Source organism: Schistocerca gregaria, chromosome 2 (assembly GCF_023897955.1).
Source record: "Schistocerca gregaria isolate iqSchGreg1 chromosome 2, iqSchGreg1.2, whole genome shotgun sequence".
NCBI classification, from domain to species: domain Eukaryota; kingdom Metazoa; phylum Arthropoda; class Insecta; order Orthoptera; family Acrididae; genus Schistocerca; species Schistocerca gregaria.
The window spans coordinates 176,841,780-176,864,465 of NC_064921.1; the positions used below are offsets into that span (position 1 = coordinate 176,841,780).

At 44.0% G+C, this 22,686-nt stretch overlaps 1 protein-coding gene across 1 annotated transcript in view; it reads left to right on the forward strand.

The window, feature by feature from the left end:
- LOC126336630 (UDP-glucosyltransferase 2-like) overlaps positions 1–22,686 on the forward strand; it is an 84,084-nt gene that overhangs the window by 53,914 nt on the left and 7,484 nt on the right. The window contains exon 6 of the mRNA XM_050000523.1: positions 11,223–11,442. Within this exon, the coding sequence (XP_049856480.1) occupies positions 11,223–11,442 (220 nt within the window). The remainder of the gene's footprint in view (positions 1–11,222; positions 11,443–22,686) is intronic.

Genomic DNA, 22,686 nt, shown 5'->3' on the forward strand with positions numbered 1-22,686 from the left:
TGCCCGGCTGTCGCGGTGCATTAGATTACTACTACAGGTCTCATGGAAGCCCAGGTGAATGTGCTTCACAAAAGAATGGTGCCACCACCAGTCTGAATCCGTACTCTGAGGCATGTTTCGAGCAGACGTTCGCCGGGATGACACCGAATCCGGACACGATCACCGACTTAGTGTAACAAGAATCGTGGTTCATCCGTCCACGAGACACTGGAGACCAAGTAAATACACCTACTCCACTCGCTTTGCTCGCTTCGTTTTCGTTTCTCACTGTGCGGTGTTAGACAGCTGATGACAACATTGTTGCAGTTCTGAGCTCGTGGTTCTCCTTTATGGCTTTCTCCAACGTCATGAAAAGCAGGGATTAGTGTAACGCACATCAAGCATCGGCATTTGAGGCCACCGCGCCTTAGATCACACTTGGTTCTGTACAGGCTTAACAAACACCTCCTCCTTGCCAATTTCTTTCAAGGTTGTTCTACGTACTAGAAGTGTTGACAGGCAGCGAGCGACCTGTCGAGAGTGTTCCCGTAGAAAGATAAGAGGATAGGTTATCAGGCAAGAAGTAGATTGTGCTGTAAGGTGAGTCGCGTTGTTACGTGAGTCCTGGTATGAGCCTCATTACTACCTCGGGCAGGAGAGACACGTGAGCATAATTTTAGTGTGCTTTTTGTTCCCAGTACAGTAGTATTCTATCGATGTCGCACAGGAAGGCCTGTGGGATGCAGACAGTAGTCACTAAAGTACATACATATTAACTGCAATACAATGAATCCACACAACATTATGAAACATTTTACTACTGCAGTGTTAATATTTTTTTTATAAAATAAGGTAAAATATTAATTGTAACAACCGATTTGAAGATATTCTTCAATGGCATAGACTGGGTTGTCTAATTGAGAGTTTTTTACATCAGTCTCAAACTCCATCACATTACCCGTTGATACCTTCCCGTCGAATAAATAAAAGAGATAATTATTGAACTTAATGCGTTTAGACGATAACCTTCCCGTCTAGAATAAAATAATTTAACATACCTTTTGTGTAATGAAAGAAAAAAAGAGAATTGAACTTTTTGTGCCTTGCAGCTTTCTTGTCGGGACTTGCTTTTGACAATGTGTCTCATCTGAATGTCTTTAGCGTACAAATGTTGTACGCCTTGTGACTTTATTGGTAACCATATTAATGTTACTGATCAAAAGGAGATTATTTTGACGTGAAGACATAAGCTTACGCCGTGGCCCTTAGTACTGGTTGTCTATGCGGTGAACCTGAAAACTTACATATATATTTTCCTTACCTTTTATTTTACCGGGTCACCTTTGGATAACGTCATCTGACTGCATGTCTGAATGTACTAACTCTGATCTATTGTTGATAATTATTTGAGTTGGCACTCATTTACTAGGATTGCAAATATGTGAGCTGAAACTGTACTTATTATTCATTTGCTTTTTTGAATGAATTTACTGGTGAAAATTAACTGTCATTATTAAATAAAAAAATTGAGGAAACTCAACAAAAGTTACATCTTGTGATTACTGGGTTCAATGAAAAATATGATATTGACTGAGAAAAACTGATCTATTATGAAAATGACTGAATATAAACTTTAACTCGGTTCTTGGCGCTACAGTCTGGAACAACAGCGCAACCGCTACAGTCGCAGGTTCGAATCCTGCCTCGGGCATGGATGTGTGTGATGTCCTTAGGTTAGTTAGGTTTAAGTAGTTCTAAGTTCTAGGGGACTGATGACCTCTGAAGTTAAGTCCCATAGTGCTCAGAGCCATTTGAACCATTTTGAACAGTAAAATTTAACTCTTTATAATGATTCAATTTATGAAACATTAATTTGGGAATCGTTTACATAAAACAGATTGCAAATGTAACAACGAACTTAGAATATGCAGTTGGCGCTTACATACCTTTGATGTCTTCGTGACATCGATTTTTAATAATTCATGAATAATTACCAATTACATAATTACAGTATTCTTCAAGTAATGTATAGCTGGTGGCGAACAGGCACACCGCTCTGTCTCTACACACAACTTCACTGCACAAAGGTTGACTCAAGAGTGTTCTGTCGACAATGCTGCGCCCTTCAAGCCGGCTCTCCCGTCAACAAAGAGCTTGATGAAAATACTTTACTGTCACAATCGATATTCCAAGAACTCCAATAAGTTTTCAAACCATTTTTCTTAACGTTTTTCTTACACACTATAATTGTTATTTACATATTTCTTTGCTTATAAATATTTTTCATCAGTTTATTACTTTGATTTATTTATGTTTTGGTCTGGTTGATTTTCAATTGACGTATGTCACCGTTGTGCAATGAAGAGCCAAAGAACCTGGTACACCTGCCTAATATCGTGTAGGGCCCCCGCGAGCACACAGAAGTGCGACGACACGACGTGGCACAGACTCGATTAATGTCTGAAGTTGTCCTGGAGAGAACTGACACCATGAATCTTGCATGGCTGTCCATAAATCCGTAAGAATACGAAGAGGTGGAGATCTCTTCTGAACAGCACGTTGCATCACAGATATGCTCAATAATGTTCATGTCAGGGGGGTTTGGTGGTCATCGGAAGTGTTTAAAGACGAAAAGTGTTCCTGGAGCAACTCTGTAGCAATTCTGGACGTGTGGAATTTCCCAAGTCCGTCGGAATGCTCAATGGACATGAATGGATGCAGGTGATCAGACAGAATGCTTACGTACGAATCACATGTCAGAATTGTATCTACGAGCATCACGGATTCCATATCACTCCAATCGCACAGGCCCCACACCATTACAGAGCCTCCAACACCATTAAAAGTCCCCTGCTGACATGCAGTTCCCATGTATTCATTAGGTTGTACACGTCCATTCACTCGATAAAATTTGAAACGAGACTCGTCCGACTAGGCAACACCGGACAAGGTGAGTCGTAAAGCTTTGTGTTGTGCAATCATCAAGGGTACACAAATGGGCCTTCGGTTCCGAAAGCCCATATCGATTATGTTTCGTGGAATGGTGCGCACGCTGACACTTGTTGATGGCCCAGCATTGAAATCTGCAGCAATCTGCACTTCTGCTACGTTGAACGATTCTCTTCAGTCGTCGTTGGTCCCGTTTTTGCTTGATCTTTTTCCTGCAGCAGCGATGTCGGAGACTTCATGATTTACCCTATTCCTGATATTCACAGTACACTCCTGAAATGGTCGTAAGGTAAAATCCCCACTTGTTCGCTATCTCGGAGATTCTGAGTCCCATCGCTCGTGCGCCGACCATAACACCACCTTCAGACTTACTTAAATCTTGATAAGCCGCCCTTGTAGCAGCAGTAACCGATCTAACAACTGTACCAGAAATTTCGTCTCTTTCATTGGCGTTGCCGAACGCAGCGCCGTATTCTGCCTGTTTACATATCTCTGTATTTGAATACGCATGCCTATACCAGTTTCTTTGGCGCTTAAGTGTATGATGAGTGTGCTGTGGCAGATGGTTGAACACATGTGCATCCATTTCAAAATCAACCTCTGTAACAACAGGGTCTAACTGTCTGTTATTTTAGTACTTGAGAATTTTAAGTATTTTATAATATGACCTGACAATACACCCAGAAGGATTCACATCGGACGTAGAAGCCAAGGTATTTATAACACACGTACGACGACCTAAGTAAAGACCACATAAAATGCATGCTGAATAAGAAGGAATGTGTTTCTCAAGAAGGAAAAATTTGCCAACACAGAATACAAATATAAGTGTTAGGAAGTCTTTGCTTAAGATGTTTGTATGAAGTATAACCTTGTAAGAAAATTCAATGTGAACGATAAACAATTTAGAGAAGCATATGAAATGTGATGTTACAGGGACTGTTGAAAATTAGATGGATAGATCAAATAGCACGCGTGATACTGAACCAACCCACAAAAAAAAGTAATTTGCAGCACAGCTTGATAAAAAGAAAGGATCAGTTGCTGGGATCCATCCTGAGGTGTCAAAGAATCGTTAAGTTGGTAATGGAGGGAAGTATGGGTAGCAATGAATGTAGAGGGAGATCATGGTCTGAGTATATGCACATCAGCAAAAGTGTTCCGTCTCCTCGATATGTGGTGCACCTGTGTTGATTTTGTGACTGTTCCTGTGCACGTCGAAGGGTCACCGCTGACGTTGTTTGTAAGTATACACATAGTTGTCATAGCGCTACCTGCGGGCAGAGGGCCACACTAGAATGGATTTCAGCATTTCACTTGTAAGTAAATCATCAGTAGAGTCACATTAGAGATGTATGTGGAACAACAGAATGAACCCTACCATGACACGACGGAAAATCACATACAATTATCGAGTTCACATCTTTACGTTACATGCGGGACATTTGTCAACCACGGACGTCACTCGACATGTGTATCGAAGTCAAAGTGATGTGGTTCGGACTTGAAGTCGGTTTCCAATTGACAGTTACTTTCACCACAATGGGAATCCACGTTCGACAGGAGGACAGTATTATCGATATCTAAGAATTTCGATTCAAAGGAACCCTGGGCTAAGTGCTCCAAATCTTAATTCGGCTTTCGAAGATGCTACAAGAAACCATATATCTCGTCATACTGTTAGCAAATGATGGCTTGATGTGAATCTCCATACCCGACGAGCATGGCGAGCACCACGTCATACACCACAACATCATGAACTCAACCACAAATGGGTAAGAAGTCGTGCAGAATAGACGCCCCAGGATTGGCGTCGGGTGTTTACAGACGAAACTCGTATCTGTTTGTACCCTGATAATTGCAAACAACGTGTTTCGAGACAACTCGCTCAAATGGAACAACTCCATCACCGTATCCCATACGTGTAACATAGTGGTTATGGAGTGATGTTCCGGGGTGGCATTACACAGTGCCACCGTACACCTTTCGTGGTTATCAGGGACAATCTCACTGCACTATGATACAAGGACGAGATTCTGCAGCCAGTGGTGTGACTGTAATTTTCGTAATCATTTAATCCTGATGAATAATAATTAGCGTGCTCATCATGCTGCTCTCGTGAACACACTCCTTCAGCATGCTAGGATCAACGGAATGGAGTGGCCTGCCTGTTAACCGGACACGCACCCAATCGAAACTGTGTGAAATCGATTGAAGCGAGCTGTTTTTGGACTTTGCAATGACCACGCACTATGCTCGATCTGCGTAGGATCGCCATTGGAGAGTGGGACAGTTTGGACCAGGACTGGATCGATGATGTGTTCGACGGTATACCACGATGGATTCAAGCTTGCATTCGATCAAAGGGACACACCAGGACGTAATTTTTTATTTTTTATTTTCTTATCTGGGCACTTTGATAATGAATAAATGAATGTGAATGCATTCCACATAATCAACTCTTGTTTTCTGTGACATGCATTTCAAAACAAAAGGATGAGGCAAAATTTTGTGTGTTGTAAGCAGGTTCATATGGATGTAGGTTGCAGTAGTTACGCAGGGATGAAAAGGCTTGCACGTGACAAAGGAGCATGGAGAGCTGCATCAAACCATTCCTCGGACTGAAAGCCAGAACAAAAACAATGGTGCACCCTAAAAATAAATAAATCTTTCTGAACAGGACAAAGGTCTCTATGTGATCTCACTGGCACACCCAGGAAATAGACCTCATCGTCCTCCAAAGGAATAAACAGAAATATAAAGTTAATGTAAGCATCACTCTAAATCGCCTAATAAAGGCAGCGTGCTGTCATGGCGAAGAATATATGTAAATAAACTTGAATGAAGCTGAAAAATTGTTTTAGGTTCTTCGTTTGGCTGTCAATACAGGATTTACACTCAGTACGCGAAATGTTGAAACATTCGCTAGTCAATATCATAAAAGAAAGGAAACGGAAGATACAAGAAGTTTTTTATTCGCTTCATGTCAATTTCAGTCTGCTGTCTTAGATGTTTGGCTCCTACAAATTGTTTGTGAGAGCGTCTTTTGGAATTTATTGAAGCTTTGACATTATGCGTCTTGGGATGTCGGTATATCTGCAAAATGTGTGTCTCGCTGTATTACCATCAGGAGGTGTGGAGTACAATGCATGTTCAGTGCAAGTTTTGTGCTACTTAGTCAAAAAGCTGCGCAGAAAGATCGGCGTGCGTGGGCACGCGTCCTCATACAGCAGACCCCAATTTTCGAATCCTATGATCGAACATACATGTTACAATATAAAACCGCTGTGGAGACTTGTGATTTCATCACTGACAACTACAGTCTACTTTCTAAGAATTTGTTTACCCATTTCGCACAAAGTTTAGCATCAGAACACCGTCCAAGAAAGTCAAAATTTTCTTGAAAGTACAAGCACAACGAACAGATGGGGTAACAGACTCGAATACATTCAGCACGCTACTGACAGCCTTTTCCTCCCCCTCTACACTACACTTGAAAAATTCCAATGAACGCTCCAAATTCACCTTAATCAGATCCTGGTGCCACCAATGACTCCTCAAGGTCAACTCCTCCAAAACCTATACAATAACCATGAGAAGAACTACATACAGTCTCTGCCTCCATGGATAATAATACCTCACGATTTAGTACCGTCCTATACAATTAACTAAGACAATAAAATGTCTTAGACTAACTGTTGAATGGCAACCAACATTGGACATTTCAGTTACTAATCATCCAACAAAAGCATACAGCAGATTAAAACAGCCAACACTGTTAACTGGCTGAACTCGGGAATTACATGCCCCCGCTACCCTCCATGCCTATAAAACCTGGATCCGACCAATCCTTTCCTATGCGAATGCGGCATGGACATACACTTCAACTAAGGGCTGTTAGTCCATCTAACTCATTGAACGAAAATTTTTCCGCTTCCCTTTCCGCATATGCTATGCTGTTCGCAAACTACACTACAGGCCATTAAAATTGCTAAACCAAGAAAAAATGCAGATGATAAACGGGTATTCACTGGACAAATATATTATGCTAGAACTGACATGTGATTACATTTTCAAGCTATTTTGGTGCATATATCCTGAAAACTCAGTACCCAGAACAACCACCTCCGGTCGTAATAACGGCCTTGATTCGCCTGAGCATTGAGTCAAACAGAGCTCGGATGGCGTGTACAGGTACATCTGCCCATGCACCTTCAACACGATACCACAGTTCATCAAGAGTAGTGACTGGCGTATTGTGACGAGCCAGTTGCTCGGCCACCATTGGCCATACGTTTTCAATTGGTGAGAGATCTGCAGAATGTGCTGGCCATTCTGTATCCAGAAAGGCCCATACAGGGCCTGCAACATGCAGTCGTGCATTATCCTGCTGAAATGTAGAGTTTCTCAGGGATTGAATGAAGGATAGAACCACGGGTCGTAACACATCTGAAATGTTACGTCCACTGTTCAAAGTGTCGTCAATGCGAAAAAGAGGTGACCGAAACGTGTAACCAATGGCACCCCATACCACACACCGGGTGATACGCCAGTATGGCGATGACGAATACACGCATTCAACGCGATGTCGCCAAACACGGATGCGATCATCATGATGCTGTAAAGAGAACCTGGATTTATTCGAGAAAATGACGTTTTGCCATTCGTGCACACAGGTTCGACGTTTAGTACACCATCGCAGGCTCACCTGTCTGTGATGCAGCGTCAAGGGTAACCGCAGTCATGGTCTCTGAGCTGACAGTCCATGCTGCTGCAAACGTCGTCGAAGTGTTCGTGCAGATGGTTGTTGTCTTGCAAACGTCCCCATCTGTTGACTCAGGGATCGAGACGTGGCTGCACGATCCGTTACAGCCATGCGGATAAGACGCCTGTCATCTCGAGTGCTAGTGATACGAGGCCGTTGGGATCCATCACGGCGTTCCGTATTACCATCTTGAACCCACCGATCCCATATTCTGCTAAGAGTCATTGGATCTCGATCGACGCATCAATGTCGCGATACGATAAACTGCAATCGCAAGTCGGAAACGTAATGGTGCGCATTTCTCCTCCTTACACGAGGCATCACAACGTTTCACCAGGGAACGCCGGTCAAGTGCTGTTTGTGTACGAGAAATCGGTTGGAAACTTTCCTCATGTCAGCACATTGTAGATGTCGCCACCGACGCCAACCTTGCTCTGAAAAGCTAATCATTTGCGTATCACAACATCTTCTTCCTGTCGGTTAAATTTCGCGTCTGTAGCACGTCAAATTCGTGATGTAGCAATTTTAATGGCCAGCACTGCAGATTCCAATAACTCCATTGTTCCCCTCTGATCACCACTCCTGCTATGCTATCTTGACTTTACAAACAGATCCCACTGTCCCTGCATCTACACACACTCCATACCCTATCCCAAAGCAACTTCAACCGACTCATTTTCCCAAACAATGATATCCGCCCCAATGCTTATCTATCCTACCAACTATAACTCTTCCCACCGTGTCCCATTCCACATCAACCCCTCCCCTTTACCTCTTCCCTCTCCATATCGCACCATCCTTTCTCGTCTTGACAGCACAGACGTGTCCCACCCACCAGCCTCCTTCTCTCTTTCTGCCTCCCCACTTTCCACACCAACGCATACGTTCTATAGTTTCTCCCTAACGGAACTCTATACTTCTTACCCGCACCCTTCAGTTCTATAGAACAAATCTTCTCCATCCCAAATCATTTTTCTCCAGAGAAAGTCCTTCAGCTTTTTAGTAAAAGTACAATACTGTGATTAGACGAACGTCACCATTTCTGCAATGTGTTTTAATCATATATTTCTGTTTTTATTTATTATTTATTCGTTTTAAATAAAAGCAGCAAAGGAAAAAACAATTTTAATATTTTTATGTGAACGCCAATAATTTCTTAGTCTGTACATTTTAAGAACATCTGTAAAAGCCTTACCTTCAATGTATATGCGTTTCGGGTTTATATTTTGAGGCTGTTGGCTGAAGAACGGAATGACATATTGCTGACAGACCAACCCCAGCCCTTGTGGGACGAGAGGAATGAAAAGCAAAAAGGAAAAGAAATAAACATATGAATCTCTACTTCCCCTACTGAAATGGTTTTAATGGAGATACGATTTCAAAATTATAGTAGGCCTGATTTTTAGGTAATCTACCTGGAAACATAACAAATTAAAAGTTCAATAAAAATAGTTACATTACAGAGTAATAAAATAAGTAGGTTTAGTATAAAGATTTTCTTGATGCAGGTCTGTGAACGCGTTTCCTTTTTTTAACACGGTGAATCCGGATTCCATTGAGTGTCGTTTTGACAGTACTGCTAGCGCCAAGTCTCATCTCGTGCAACGACATTATGCAGGAATAAATTTACATGATTCCTCCGTAGTGAATTACACTGTCATCACTATAGTATCAGCATCTGCTTCGTTCGCTGGATGTTGTCTGTCCGGACACGATACATCAGTAACTTCCTGCTCATCCGGAAAGCGTTTGAGCAAGGGGTAAGGACACTTTCTGTCCCCGTTTTTAGTTCCACAGGCTTATATATAGCAAATGACTCATCTGTTTATAGTAAATTATGATACGAGGATCACTCCAAAAGAAATGCACACTATTTTTGTAAAAATACAGTTTTCATTCTGTATGTTTGAAAGTTTTACTGTGTGTAGATACATCCTTCCGGCTTGTTTTCAAGCTTAGTTCGACCTGTTCCCGTGAGTGGTGCCGTCACAGCATGTCTTCAAGATTGCTGCTGCTACACTTGACGTTCGTCAGAAGCAACGTGCTGTCATAGAATTTCTGTGCTATGAAAACGAGGCAGTGGGAAACATCCACAAGAGGTTGAGAAAGGTGTACGGAGATGCTGCTGTCGATCGCAGTACAGTTAGTCGGTGGGCAAACAGGTTACGTGATGAAAGCGGGCACGACAATATTGAGAATTGTCCTCGCAGTGGCAGGAATCGTACTGCACACACTCCAGACAATGTACAGAGATTTAACGAATTGATGACTGCTGACAGACGCATCACAGTGAACGAATTGTCACACTACGTTGGGATAGGGGAAGGAAGTGTTTGCAGAATACTGAAAGTGTTGGTGTTAAAAAAGGTTTGTGTCAGGTGGCTCACAAAGAAACATGAAAAACGGTATGCAGATAACTTTTAGAACAGTACGAGAATGGTGGAGATGAATTTCTTGGAAGAATTGTGAGAGGTGATGAAACATGGCTCCATCATTTTTCACCAGAGACGATGAGGCAATCAATGGAGTGGCATCATGCAAATTCACCCAAGGAAAAAATATTCAAAACCACTACTTCTGCTTTAAAAGTTATGGCTGCGGTATTTTTCGATTCCGAAGGACTCTTGCTTGTGGACATCATGCCAAGAGGAACTACTATAAATTCTGATGCATATGTGACGACACTAAAGAAACTTCGAAGCTCGACTGAGTAGTGTGCGATGACATCGGCAAAAGCAGGATGTTTTGCTGTTGCACGGCAATGCACGGCCACATGCCAGCCAAAAAACCATGGAAGCGATTACAAAACTCGGCTGGAAAACACTGAAACACCCGCCTTACAGTCCTACCCTCGATGTGACTATCATCTGTTTGGCATACTGAAAGACTTTCTTCGTGGAACAAGGTTTGAAGATGATGACTCCCTTGTGCACGCTGCCAAACAGTGGCTCCAACAGGTTTCTCCAGAATTTTACCGTGCGGGTATACACTCGCTGGTTCCAAGATGGCGTAAGGCAGTTGAGAGGGATGAAAATTATCTGGAGAAATGAAAGTGTTGTTCCTAAAGGATGTATCCACGCACTGTAAAACTTTCAAACATGTAGAATAAAAGATAGATAAAAGAAACAGTGTGCATTTCTTTTGGAGTGACCGTCGTATTTATGCTTTGCTACATTGCATTATCGCTCACATCTTCATATTCACTTTGCTAAACAGCTACTAGATGACGAATCTGAGATTATCTTTGTATATGGCACTTTTCAATATGTCGTCCGGTGCTGATTCACTTTTAACACGCATTGTCATTTAGATATTGAGCCACTCACGAAGTGTTTTAGATGTTGTCGAGGCGGCGTCCCTTGCAGTTTTGGTTCGGAGAGCACTCAGAACAGGAACCAGTGGAACCTTTAGCAACACATTACATAGACCTCATTTAATAAAACCAAGCTGTTACTAATGTTTTTACTCGCATAGAATTTAAGTGACTGTTCTACTGCAGCCTGAATACAGCGATGTTTCCGTTTCACAGGTCATCCAAACGTGCGTCTCTTCATCATGCAGGGAGGACTTCAGAGTATGAACGAAGCAGCGTACCACGCAGTTCCGTTTCTGATCATCCCGTTCTTCGCTGATCAGAAGCACAACGCGGCTAAGGTGGAGGAAGCGGAGATCGGGCTGAAGCTACTACTGGAGGACATCAGCAAGGACACCGTCTTGCAGCGCACACGTTCCATCCTTGATGATCCAAAGTAGGTACTTTCGTGTATGGAATACAGTCGATTTTGACACATCTATGCTAATTTATGATACGTTTTAGCCCCTAAGAGTAATTGCATGGCAATTATCAGTTCCACTTGACAAAATTTTTATCTCACTTACACGGAAAGACACACACACACACACACACACACACACAGACACACACAGAGAGAGAGAGAGAGAGAGAGAGAGAGAGAGAGAGAGAGAGAGAGAGAGAGATACAGGGTGTCCCATTTATCTTGACCACCCTAAATAACTGTTTCTCCAGATGCAAATTATAAAATGTTTCAAGCAAATGTTCTTTAGCCGTCAGGGGTAAATCAATTATCATGATTGCTTTCGTTGTAGCTTTGTTTTCTTACGAAGATATGAACAGCGGAATGACTTTTTTTTAAATGGAACCCTGTATTTTTTATTCGGTAATTCATTTCCTCTCCTAAAGACCCATTCAAAAATATTTCACAGTGTACCATTCACTGAAACACAACGTTATTAATTACATAACACAACACTGACGTTGACGCTCCCAGCGTTTAGTGCACGTACTCTGGGTAATGGAACACATCCACGTGCTGACGTTGACAGGGGACAAATGTAAACATAAGTAGAATGCACACCCGTCATTCCATCAACCATCGTCAGTTGAAGAGTTGTGTGGGTGAAACGTACACCAGCGAAGAGAAGATAGACATGCTACTTATCTATGGTGAGTGTAAGTTAGTACAACACTACTTGCAATACTGTTTTCTTATGTATGGGTACATTTAGTACAGTAGTTTAGTCCTTCTGTTGTATAGACAAGGCATGCAGTAAAGACTGTCCTTACAAACTGCAACGACATAACTTTTCTTTTATTGTTGTTGTTATTGTTGAAGGTAGGCGAAATGCTACGCAAGTAGCGGAACTGTACAGAGAGCGATATCCTGCCAAGATGGTTGAAATGGCTCTGAGCACTATGGTACTTAACGTCAGAGGTCATCAGTCTCCTATACTTACAGGGTGTTTCAAAAATGACCGGTATCTTTGAAACGACAATACAAACTAAACGAGCAGTGATAGAAATACACCGATTGTTGCAATGTGCTTGGGACAACAGTACATTTTCAGGCAGACAAACTTTCAAAATTACAGTAGTTACAATTGTCAACAACAGATGGCGCTGCGGTCTGGGAAACTCTATAGTACGATATTTTCCACATATCCACCATGCGTAGCAATAATATGGCGTAGTCTCTGAATGAAATTACCCGAAACCTTCGACAACGTGTCTGGCGGAATGGCTTCACATGCAGATGAGATGTACTGCTTCAGCTGTTCAATTGTTTCTGGATTCTGGCGGTACACCTGGTCTTTCAAGTGTCGCTACAGAAAGAAGTCATAGGGGTTCATGTCTGGCGAATAGGGAGGCCAATCCACACCGCCTCCTGTATGTTTCAGATAGCCCAAAGCAATCACACGATCATCGAAATATTCATTCAGGAAATTAAAGATGTCGGCCGTGCGATGTGGCCGGGCACCATCTTGCATAAACCACGAGGTGTTCGCAGTGTCGTCTAAGGCAGATTGTACCGCCACAAATTCACGAAGAATGTCTTGATAGCGTGATGCAGTAATCGTTTCGGATCTGAAAAATGGGCCAATGATTCCTTTGGAAGAAATGGCGGCCCAGACCAGTACTTTTTGCGGATGCAGGGACGATGGGACTGCAACATGGGGCTTTTCGGTTCGCCATATGCGCCAGTTCTGTTTATTGACGAAGCCGTCCAGGTAAAAATAAGCTTCGTCAGTAAACCAAATGCTGCCCACATGCATATCGCCGTCATCAATCCTGTGCACTATATCGTTAGCGAATGTCTCTCGTGCAGCAATGGTAGCGACGCTGAGGGGTTGCCGCGTTTGAATTTTGTATGGATAGAGGTGTAAACTCTGGCGCATGAGACGATACGTGGACGTTGGCGTCATTTGGATCGCAGATGCAACACGGCGAACGGAAACCCGAGGCCGCTGTTGGATCACCTGCTGCACTAGCTGCGCATTGCCCTCTGTGGTTGCCGTACGCGGTAGCCCTACCTTTCCAGCGCGTTCATCCGTCACGTTCCCAGTCCGTTAAAATTTTTCAGACAGTTCCTTTATTGTATCACTTTTCAGTCCTTTGGTTACATTAAACCTCCGTTGAAAACTTCGTCTTGTTGCAACAACACTGTGTTCTAGGCGGTGGAATTCCAACACCAGAAAAATCCTCTGTTCTAAGGAATAAACCATGTTGTCCACAGCACACTTGCACCTTGTGAACAGCACAAGCTTACAGCAGAAAGACGACGTACAGAATGGCGCACCCACAGACTGCTTTGTCTTCTATATCTTTCACATCACTTGCAGCGCCATCTGTTGTTGAAAATTGTAACCACTGTAATTTCGAAAGTTTGTCCGCCTAAAAATGTACTGTTGTCCCAAGCATATTGCAACAAACGGTGTATTTCTATCGCTGTTCGTTTAGTTTTTATTGCCGTTTCAGATATACCGGTCATTTTTGAAACACCCTGTAGAACTACTTAAATCTAACTAACCTAAGGACATCACACACACCCATGCCCGATGCAGGATTCCAACCTGCGACCGTAGCAGTCGCGCGGTTCCGGACTGAAGCGCCGAGAACCGCTCGGCCACCAAGGTTGGCTCTTGACAAGAACCCACCTCCCGACGGATGTTTTCTCGTCTTGCTGCGACGCTTCAGGAAACGGGAAGTTTCATCTCACGACAACGCAATCGTCCTAGCACTCGCACAGACAAAGCTGCCGAAGTTTATATTCTCGCTTCCGTTGCTATGAATCTACATGTGAGCACATGACAGTTTGAACGCGAGACTAGCATTCCTTAAACCAGTGTACATTGTATTCTTCCACGTCACCGATTCCATCCATACCATGTGCACCTACACCAAGAATTGCATGGGAATGATTTCCAGAATCGTGTACAGTTCTGGCAGTGGGCACAGCAGCAAATCCTCGCCAAACCGAACATCTTCTCCAATGTTCTAATTACCGATGAATGTTCCTTCTCAATCAGAGGGCAGGTAAATACAAGGAACATGCATTTTTGGGCCAGCGACAAAAAAATGGTTCAAATGGCTCTGAGAACTATCGGTCTTAACATCTTAGGTCATCGGTCCCCTTAGAACTACTTAAACCTAACTAACCTCACACACATCCATGCCCCAGGCAGGATTCGAACCTGCGACCGTAGCAGGACTGAAGCCCCTAGAACCGCTCGCCTAGTGCGGCCGGCTCCAGCGACAACCCACGACGGCTTAGACAGACGGAACATGAGCGTCAATGGAGAGTTAACGTCTTGTATGGGATGGTTGGTACTCCAATGGATGAAGTGCCTCTAAGACCTGGAATCCTAATGTGGTATCAACACGATGGATGTCCAGCACATAATTCCTTGCGTGCACGTCGTGTTCTGAACCGAAGGTATCCCGCCAGATGGATTGGTCGAGGAGGAACAGTTACTTGGCCTGCTAGGTCTCCTGATTTAAATCCTCTGGACTTTTTTCTTTGGGAATTAATTAAACACGTTGTCTATCGCGATATTCGAACAAGTCCAGACGACACGAAGCAATGTATCGTGCTTGCTTGTAATTGTCTTCAGCAGGCAAGACTGGAAGCAGTAAATAATTCTTTCATTCAACGAGTGCACCAGCGTATCGGTGTCCAGGGTCACCACTTTGAGCAACTTTGAATGTTCTACTCCTGAGCAGTGGTACAGAAGAGACAAAGTCAATTTTGTGTTATATTTATAATTGGTTATCATTTGTTTTCTGACAACTCCAACAAGTGGACGAGTTTGTGATACCAGGCTCAAAGTCAATGTTGTGTTATGTAATTGATAACGTTGAGTTTCAGTGAATGGTACACTGTGATACATTTTTGAATAGGTCTTTAGGAGAGGAAATTAATTACCGAATAAAAAAAGCAGGTTGCCTTGAAACATTGTGTAATTTGCATCTGGACAAACAGATATTTGAACGAAAAAACTACAAAAAACGAAACTCGTCTAGCTTCAATGGGGAAACCATATGGCGCTATGGTTGGCCCGCTAGATGGGGTTGCCATAGGTATATATCAGCTGCGTTTTTTTTACATAGGACCCCCCCCCCATTTTTATTACATATTCGTGTACTACGTAAAGAAATATGAATGTTTTAGTTGGACCACTTTTTTCGCTTTGTGATAGGCGGCGCAGTAATAGTCACAAACGTATAAGTAAGTGGTATCACGTAACATTCCTCCAGTGCGGACGGTATTTACTTCGTGATACATTACCCGTGTTAAAATGGACCGTTTAGCAATTGCGAATAAGGTCGATATCGTGTTGATGTACGGCTATTGTGATCAAAATGCCCAACGGGCGTGTGCTATGTATGCTGATCGATATCCTGGACCACATCATCCAAGTGTGCGGACCGTTAGCCTGATAGTTACGTTATTTAAGGAAACAGGAAGTGTTCTGTCACATGTGAAAAGTCAACCACGACCTGCAACAAATGATGATGCCCAAGAAGGTGTTTCAGCTGCTGTCGCGGCTAATCCGCACATCAGTAGCAGACAAATTGCACGAGAACCGGGAATCACAAAAACGTCGGTATTGAGAATGCTACATCAACATCGATTGCACCCGTACCATATTTCTATGCACCAGGAATTGCATGGCGACGACTTTAACCGTCGTGTACAGTTATGCCACTGGGCACAAGAGAAATTACGGGGCGATGACAGATTTTTTGCACGCGTTCAATTTAGCGACGAAGCGTCATTCATCAACAGCGGTAACGTAAACCGGCATAATATGCACTACTGGGCAACGGAAAATCCACGATTGCTGCGACAAGTGGAACATGAGCGACCTTGGTGGGTTAATGTATGGTGCAGCATTATGGGAGGAAGGATAATTGGCCACCATTTTATCGATGGTAATCTATATGATGTAATGTACGCTGATTTCCTACCGTATGTTCTATCGATGATACTACAAGATGTTTCACTGCATGACAGAATGGCAGCATACCATGGCCCGCATGTTCATCGGCTCTGACGTCCCCGGATTTCTTTCTGTGGGAAAGTTGAAGGATATTTGCTATCGTGATCCACCGACAACGCCTGACAACATGCGTCATGGCATTCTTAATGCATGTGCAAACATTACGGAAGGCGAACTATTCGCTGTTGAGAGGAATCTCGTTACACGTATTGTCAAATGCAGTGATTTTTACGGACATAATTTTGAGCATTTATTGCAATAATGTGGTATTTACAGGTAATCACACTGTAACAGCATGCGTTCTCAGAAATAAGTTCACAAAGGTACATGTATCACACTGGAACAACAGAAATAAAACTTTTAAACTACCTACGTTCTGTATTTTAATTTAAGAAACCTACCTGTTACCAACTGTTCATCTAAAATTGTGAGCCATATGTTTGTGACTATTACAGCGCCATCTATCACAAAGCGAAAATGTGATACAACTACAACATTCATATTTCTTTACGTACTACACGAATATGTAATAAAAAAATTGGGTTCCTACTTTAAAAAACGCAGTTGATATCCGTTTGACCTATGGCATCGTCCTCTAGCGGGACAACGATATCGTCATCCCACTTCAACCTAGACAAGTTTCGGTCTTTGTAGTTTTTTTTCATTTGACGCATATATATGTGTGTGTGTGTGCGTGTGTGTGTCTGTATGTGTATGTGTGTTTGGGAAGAAAATCTCTGATGCCGCCTAAAATCGAACCCGGGGCTCCGCGATCTACAGGCAGCGATTCTAGCCAGTTACCCCCGACCAACGGAAAAAAAGCAGTGTAACGAATGGTGACTTAAATATTTGCAGTGATTCTGTACTTTGCAGGAATTTCTCACACACAATAACATCGTTTTCCAATGCGTGAAATGAAAAATATTGATGTGCGTTAAGAAACTTGATTACATGAAAGGTCATTTCGACATGAAAAGTTAAACAAACATATTGGAAAACGATATTATTGTGTGTGAGAAATTCCTGCAAAGTACAGAATCACTGCAAATATTTTAAGTCACCATTCTTTACAATGCTTTTTTCCGTTGGTCCGGGGTAATTGGCTAGCGTCGCTGCCTGAGGATCGCGTAGCCCCGGGTTCGATTTCAGGCGGCATCAGAGATTTTCTTCGGTCAAGGACTGGGTATTTGTGTTGTCCTCATCATTTCCTATTTACCGCAAAGAAAAACAAGTTGCCTAAGTGGCATCAAATACGAAGGGCGTTTAGTAAGTAGTGCAGCACTTGTTTCTTTTCGGCTAATTTCAGGCAAAAAATATGCAGAGTTTGTGACGCGGCATCGTGGAATGTTCCCGCTTCAGACCCTATAGTTTCATGAACTTCCGATAAGTGGCACTGCTATACGTAGCCTTCAAAATGTTGTCTGTAACGGAGATGCATTCCAGTCCGAGACGTGTACTGAGTATCTGCTGGCGGAAAACTACAACATTACAGATATTCATAGGCACTTGCAGAATGTCAGCAGCGAACTGGCAGTGAATAGAAGCATGGTGAGTCGCTGGGAGAGGCGTCTGTCATCACCGCAACAAAGTCGCTCAAACCTGCCCGATCTCTCGCGTGCCACCCACACCACATCTCCTCTGAAGAAAGAGAGTTAAAAGCCGCACCCTCAGCCAGTAAAGTCACAGCGACGGTTTTCTGGGCCTCCGAAGGGGTATTTTGTTTGATGTCCTCCCTTGTGGTGTCAACGATCAGTGTATTGTGCTACCATCAGGAAACAGGTTCAGCGTATTCGTCGTAAAAAAAATGCAGACGAATTTCTCCACGACAACGCAGGGCCTCACACAGTCTGCTTTCCCGAGACGAGCTCACAAAACTTCATTTGGCTGCTCTTCCTTATCCACCCAACAGCCCCGATCTCTCACCTATCGACTTCCATCTATTTGTCCCAACGAATGATGCAGTTCGCGGGAAGCAGGGCGTTATTGATGATGTAACACGTTGGCTCCGACGTCCACCAGTAGAGTGGTACCTTCCGGGCATACAGGCCCTCACAGCAAGGTGGCGTAAGGCCGTCACATTGAACGGAAATTATGTTGAAAAATAGTTCCGTTACAATGGACGTAGGGGAATTGTGGGCAAAGTTTAAATGGATTGTAAATGATTTTCTCGAGAAATATTTACCGAATAAGTGGATTATGGACGGAAAACATCCACCGGGTTGTAATAACTAAATTCGAAAAATGCTGAGAAAGCAAATGATGTTGGACTCTAGGTTCAAATGAAAACACGCAGGTGACGACAGGCAAACGTTAACAGAAATTTCTGCATCTGTGAAAAGATCGACACGCGAAGCTTACACAATTATATCACGTCATACCTTAGCAAAAGATCTTGCCGAGAACCCGAGAAAATACAGGTCCTATTTAAAATCGCTGAGTCGGTCTGGGGCTTCTAACCATTAACTCGTTGATCAGTGTGACGTGGCAGTAGAAAACAGCAAAAGTAAAGCCCAAGTTTTAAATTTCGCATTTAAGAAATCATTCATCCAGGATAATCGTACAAACGTACCGTCGTTTGACCACCGCACACACTCCCGTACGGGGGACGTAGTAATAAGTGAAAAAAATGATCGTGTGGCATTGTTGGCCGGGAGGCCGCATTCGAGGGAGTTCGGCCGCCGTATTGCAAATCCTTTTCAGATGACGCCACATCGGCGACTTACGACCCAATGATGATGAAAATGATGATGGACACACAACACTCAGTCCCCTGCCGGAAATCGAACCCGGGCCCCCTGCGTGGTACGCGGTAACGCTACGCCTACGCTGGGGAGGCGAACATTGTAATGTAGCAGAGAAACAGCTGAAAGAGTTGAAAGCAAATGTGTCCCCAGGTGCTGATCCAATCCCAGTTCGGTTTTACAAAGAATACTCTACAGCACTGGCCCCTTACTTAGCTTGCATTGATCGTGAATCTCTCGCCCAGCGCAAAGTTCCAAGTAGCTTGGGAAAAAGGGCATGTGACTCCTATCTACAAGAAGGGTAAAAGAACCGGTGCCATAAAACTACAGACAAATATCCTTCATATCGTTTTGCTGCAGAGTCCTTGATAATATTCTGTGTTCGAATATAATAAATTTCCTTTAGAGGCTAAAGCTTCTGTTCACAAATTATTACGGTTTTAGAAAGCATCGCTCGTGTGAAATTCAGCTTTCCCTTTTCTCACATAATATACTGTGGACTACGGATGTAGGGCAACAGGCAGATTCCATATGCCTCGATTCCTGGAAAGCGTTTGACACGGTGCCACACTTCCGACTGTTAACGACGGTACAAGCATGCGGAATAGCTTCCCAGATAATTGAGTGACTCGAAGACTTCTTAAGTAAAAGGACCCAGTATACTGCCCTCAGTAGTGGCAAGGGTATCATGAGAAATGTACCGGGAAAGTGAGACAGAACCGCTGCTGTACTCTGTTTACATGATTGGCAGCAAGCTGCAAATGTACATTACTCCAGAAGAGTAGGGAGAATAAACCCATAAACCCATAAACCCATACAGCATTAGAAGAGTGCCGCTTGACACAATCACATCAATTAAATATCTAGGCCTAAATTTGCAAAGCAGTATAAAATTGAATGAGCAAGTAATGACTGTAATAGGGAAGGTGAATCGCGGACTTCGGTTTATTGGAAGAAAAAGTGTACCTCACCTGTAAAAGAGACCGCATATAGCACACTAGTGCGACACATTGTTGAGTACTGTTTGAGTGTATGGGATCCGTGCCAGGTAGGATTAAAGGAAGAGATCGAAGAGACGGGCTGCTACATCTGTTACCGGTAGGTTTGAACAACGCGCAACCATTGAGGAGTTGCTTCGGCAACTCAAATGGGACTCACCAAGGGAAGGTGACGTTCTCTTTGAGTAACACTATTGAGAAGATTTAGAGAACCAGCATTTGAGGTTGACTGCAGAACGATTCTACTGACGTCAATGTACATTTCGCGTAAGGACCTCAAAGATAAGATTAGACAGATCAGGGCTCGCACAAAGGCTTAGATACAGTCGTATTTCGCTCGCTCTGTGGAACAGGAAAGGAAATTGCTACTGGTAAGCCTACCATACGTCACGTACCATGAGCAGTACACTTTGGTGAAGAGACGTCAATTTACTGTTTTTTATGGAAGTAAGCTTTTTCTTCGTTCTGCTAGTTTCATTAGGACGTCATCTTTGCTTCAGGCAGCCGATGTAATGTTCCACACTCATAACCGCATCGAGACTCTGTAAACCGCTGTGACGTTTATGATAGAGAGCACTTTTCACTGTACCATGTATCAGTTTTCCCGCAGTTCCTTTCTTGTGTGGAGCGCAGGAAGAAAGCCTGCATAATGCCACTGTGCGCGCTGATGTAATTTAGATAAAAGGATTTGAACATTGTTTATTGAAACCGAAACCGTTTATTAGCTGTTCATGTAGTGTAGACTTGTAAAAAAGTGAACAAAGTAAGAGAAGCTCAAGTACTATGGGATCAGAGGTCTTTCATGCTATCCAACCACAAGGATTGAGCGTGTCGCATTAACTAAACGAAGATGTGTAGAGAACGAAACAGCATCTTCAGAATGACGAATAATCACTACGTATGTATCGCAGAGTTCGATGTTGAGTCCGTTATTATAATTCACAAATTCAATTAAATGTCTTGTGACATTTTTAGCTGATATACACTACTGGAAATGGAAAAAAGAACACATTGACACCGGTGTGTCAGACCCACCATACTTGCTCCGGACACTCCGAGAGGGCTGTACAAGCAATGATCACACGCACGGCACAGCGGACACACCACGAACCGCGGTGTTGGCCGTCGAATGGCGCTAGCTGCGCAGCATTTGTGCACCGCCGCCGTCAGTGTCAGCCAGTTTGCCGTGGCATACGGAGCTCCATCGCAGTCTTTAACACTGGTAGCATGGCGCGACAGCGTGTACGTGAACCGTATGTGCAGTTGACGGACTTTGAGCGAGGGCGTATAGTGGGCATGCGGGAGGCCTGGTGGACGTGCCGCCGAATTGCTCAACACGTGGGGCGTGAGGTCTCTACAGTACATCCATGTTGTCGCCAGTGGTCGGCGGAAGGTGCACGTGACCTTCGACCTGGGACCGGACCGCAGTGACGCAAGGATGCACGCCAAGACCGTAGGATCCTACGCAGTGCCGTAGGGGACCGCACCACCACTTCCCAGCAAATTAGGGACACTGTTGCTCCTGGGGTATCGGCGAGGACCATTCGCAACCGTCTCCATGAAGCTGGGCTACGGTCCCGCACACCGTTAGGCCGTCTTCCGCTCACGCCCCAACATCGTGCAGCCCGCCTCCAGTGGTGTCGCGACAGGCGTGAATGGAGGGACGAATGGAGACGTGTCGTCTTCAGCGATGAGAGTCGCTTCTGCTTTGGTGCCAATGATGGTCGTATGCGTGTTTGGCGCCGTGCAGGTGAGCGCCACAATCAGGACTGCATACGACCGAGGCACACAGGGCCAACACCCGGCATCATGGTGTGGGGAGCGATCTCCTACACTGGCCGTACACCTCTTGTGATCGTCGAGGGGACACTGAATAGTGCCCGGTACATCCAAACCGTCATCGAACCCATCGTTCTACCATTCCTAGACCGGCAAGGGAACTTGCTGTTCCAACAGGACAATGCACGTCCGCATGTATCCCGTGCCACCCAACGTGCTCTAGAAGGTGTAAGACAACTACCCTGGCCAGCAAGATCTCCGGATCTGTCCCCCATTGAGCATGTTTGGGACTGGATGAAGCGTCGTCTCACGCGGTCTGCACGTCCAGCACGAACGCTGGTCCAACTGAGGCGCCAGGTGGAAATGGCATGGCAAGCCGTTCCACAGGACTACATCCAGCATCTCTACGATCGACCCCATGGGAGAATAGCAGCCTGCATTGCTGCGAAAGGTGGATATACACTGTACTAGTGCCGACATTGTGCATGCTCTGTTGCTTGTGTCTATGTGCCTGTGGTTCTGTCAGTGTGATCATGTGATGTATCTGACCCCAGGAATGTGTCAATAAAGTTTCCCCTTCCTGGGACAATGAATTCACGGTGTTCTTATTTCAATTTCCAGGAGTGTATCACACAAGGTGGCTTCAATCGCCTGATTCGAAATGGTGTTGTTGTTC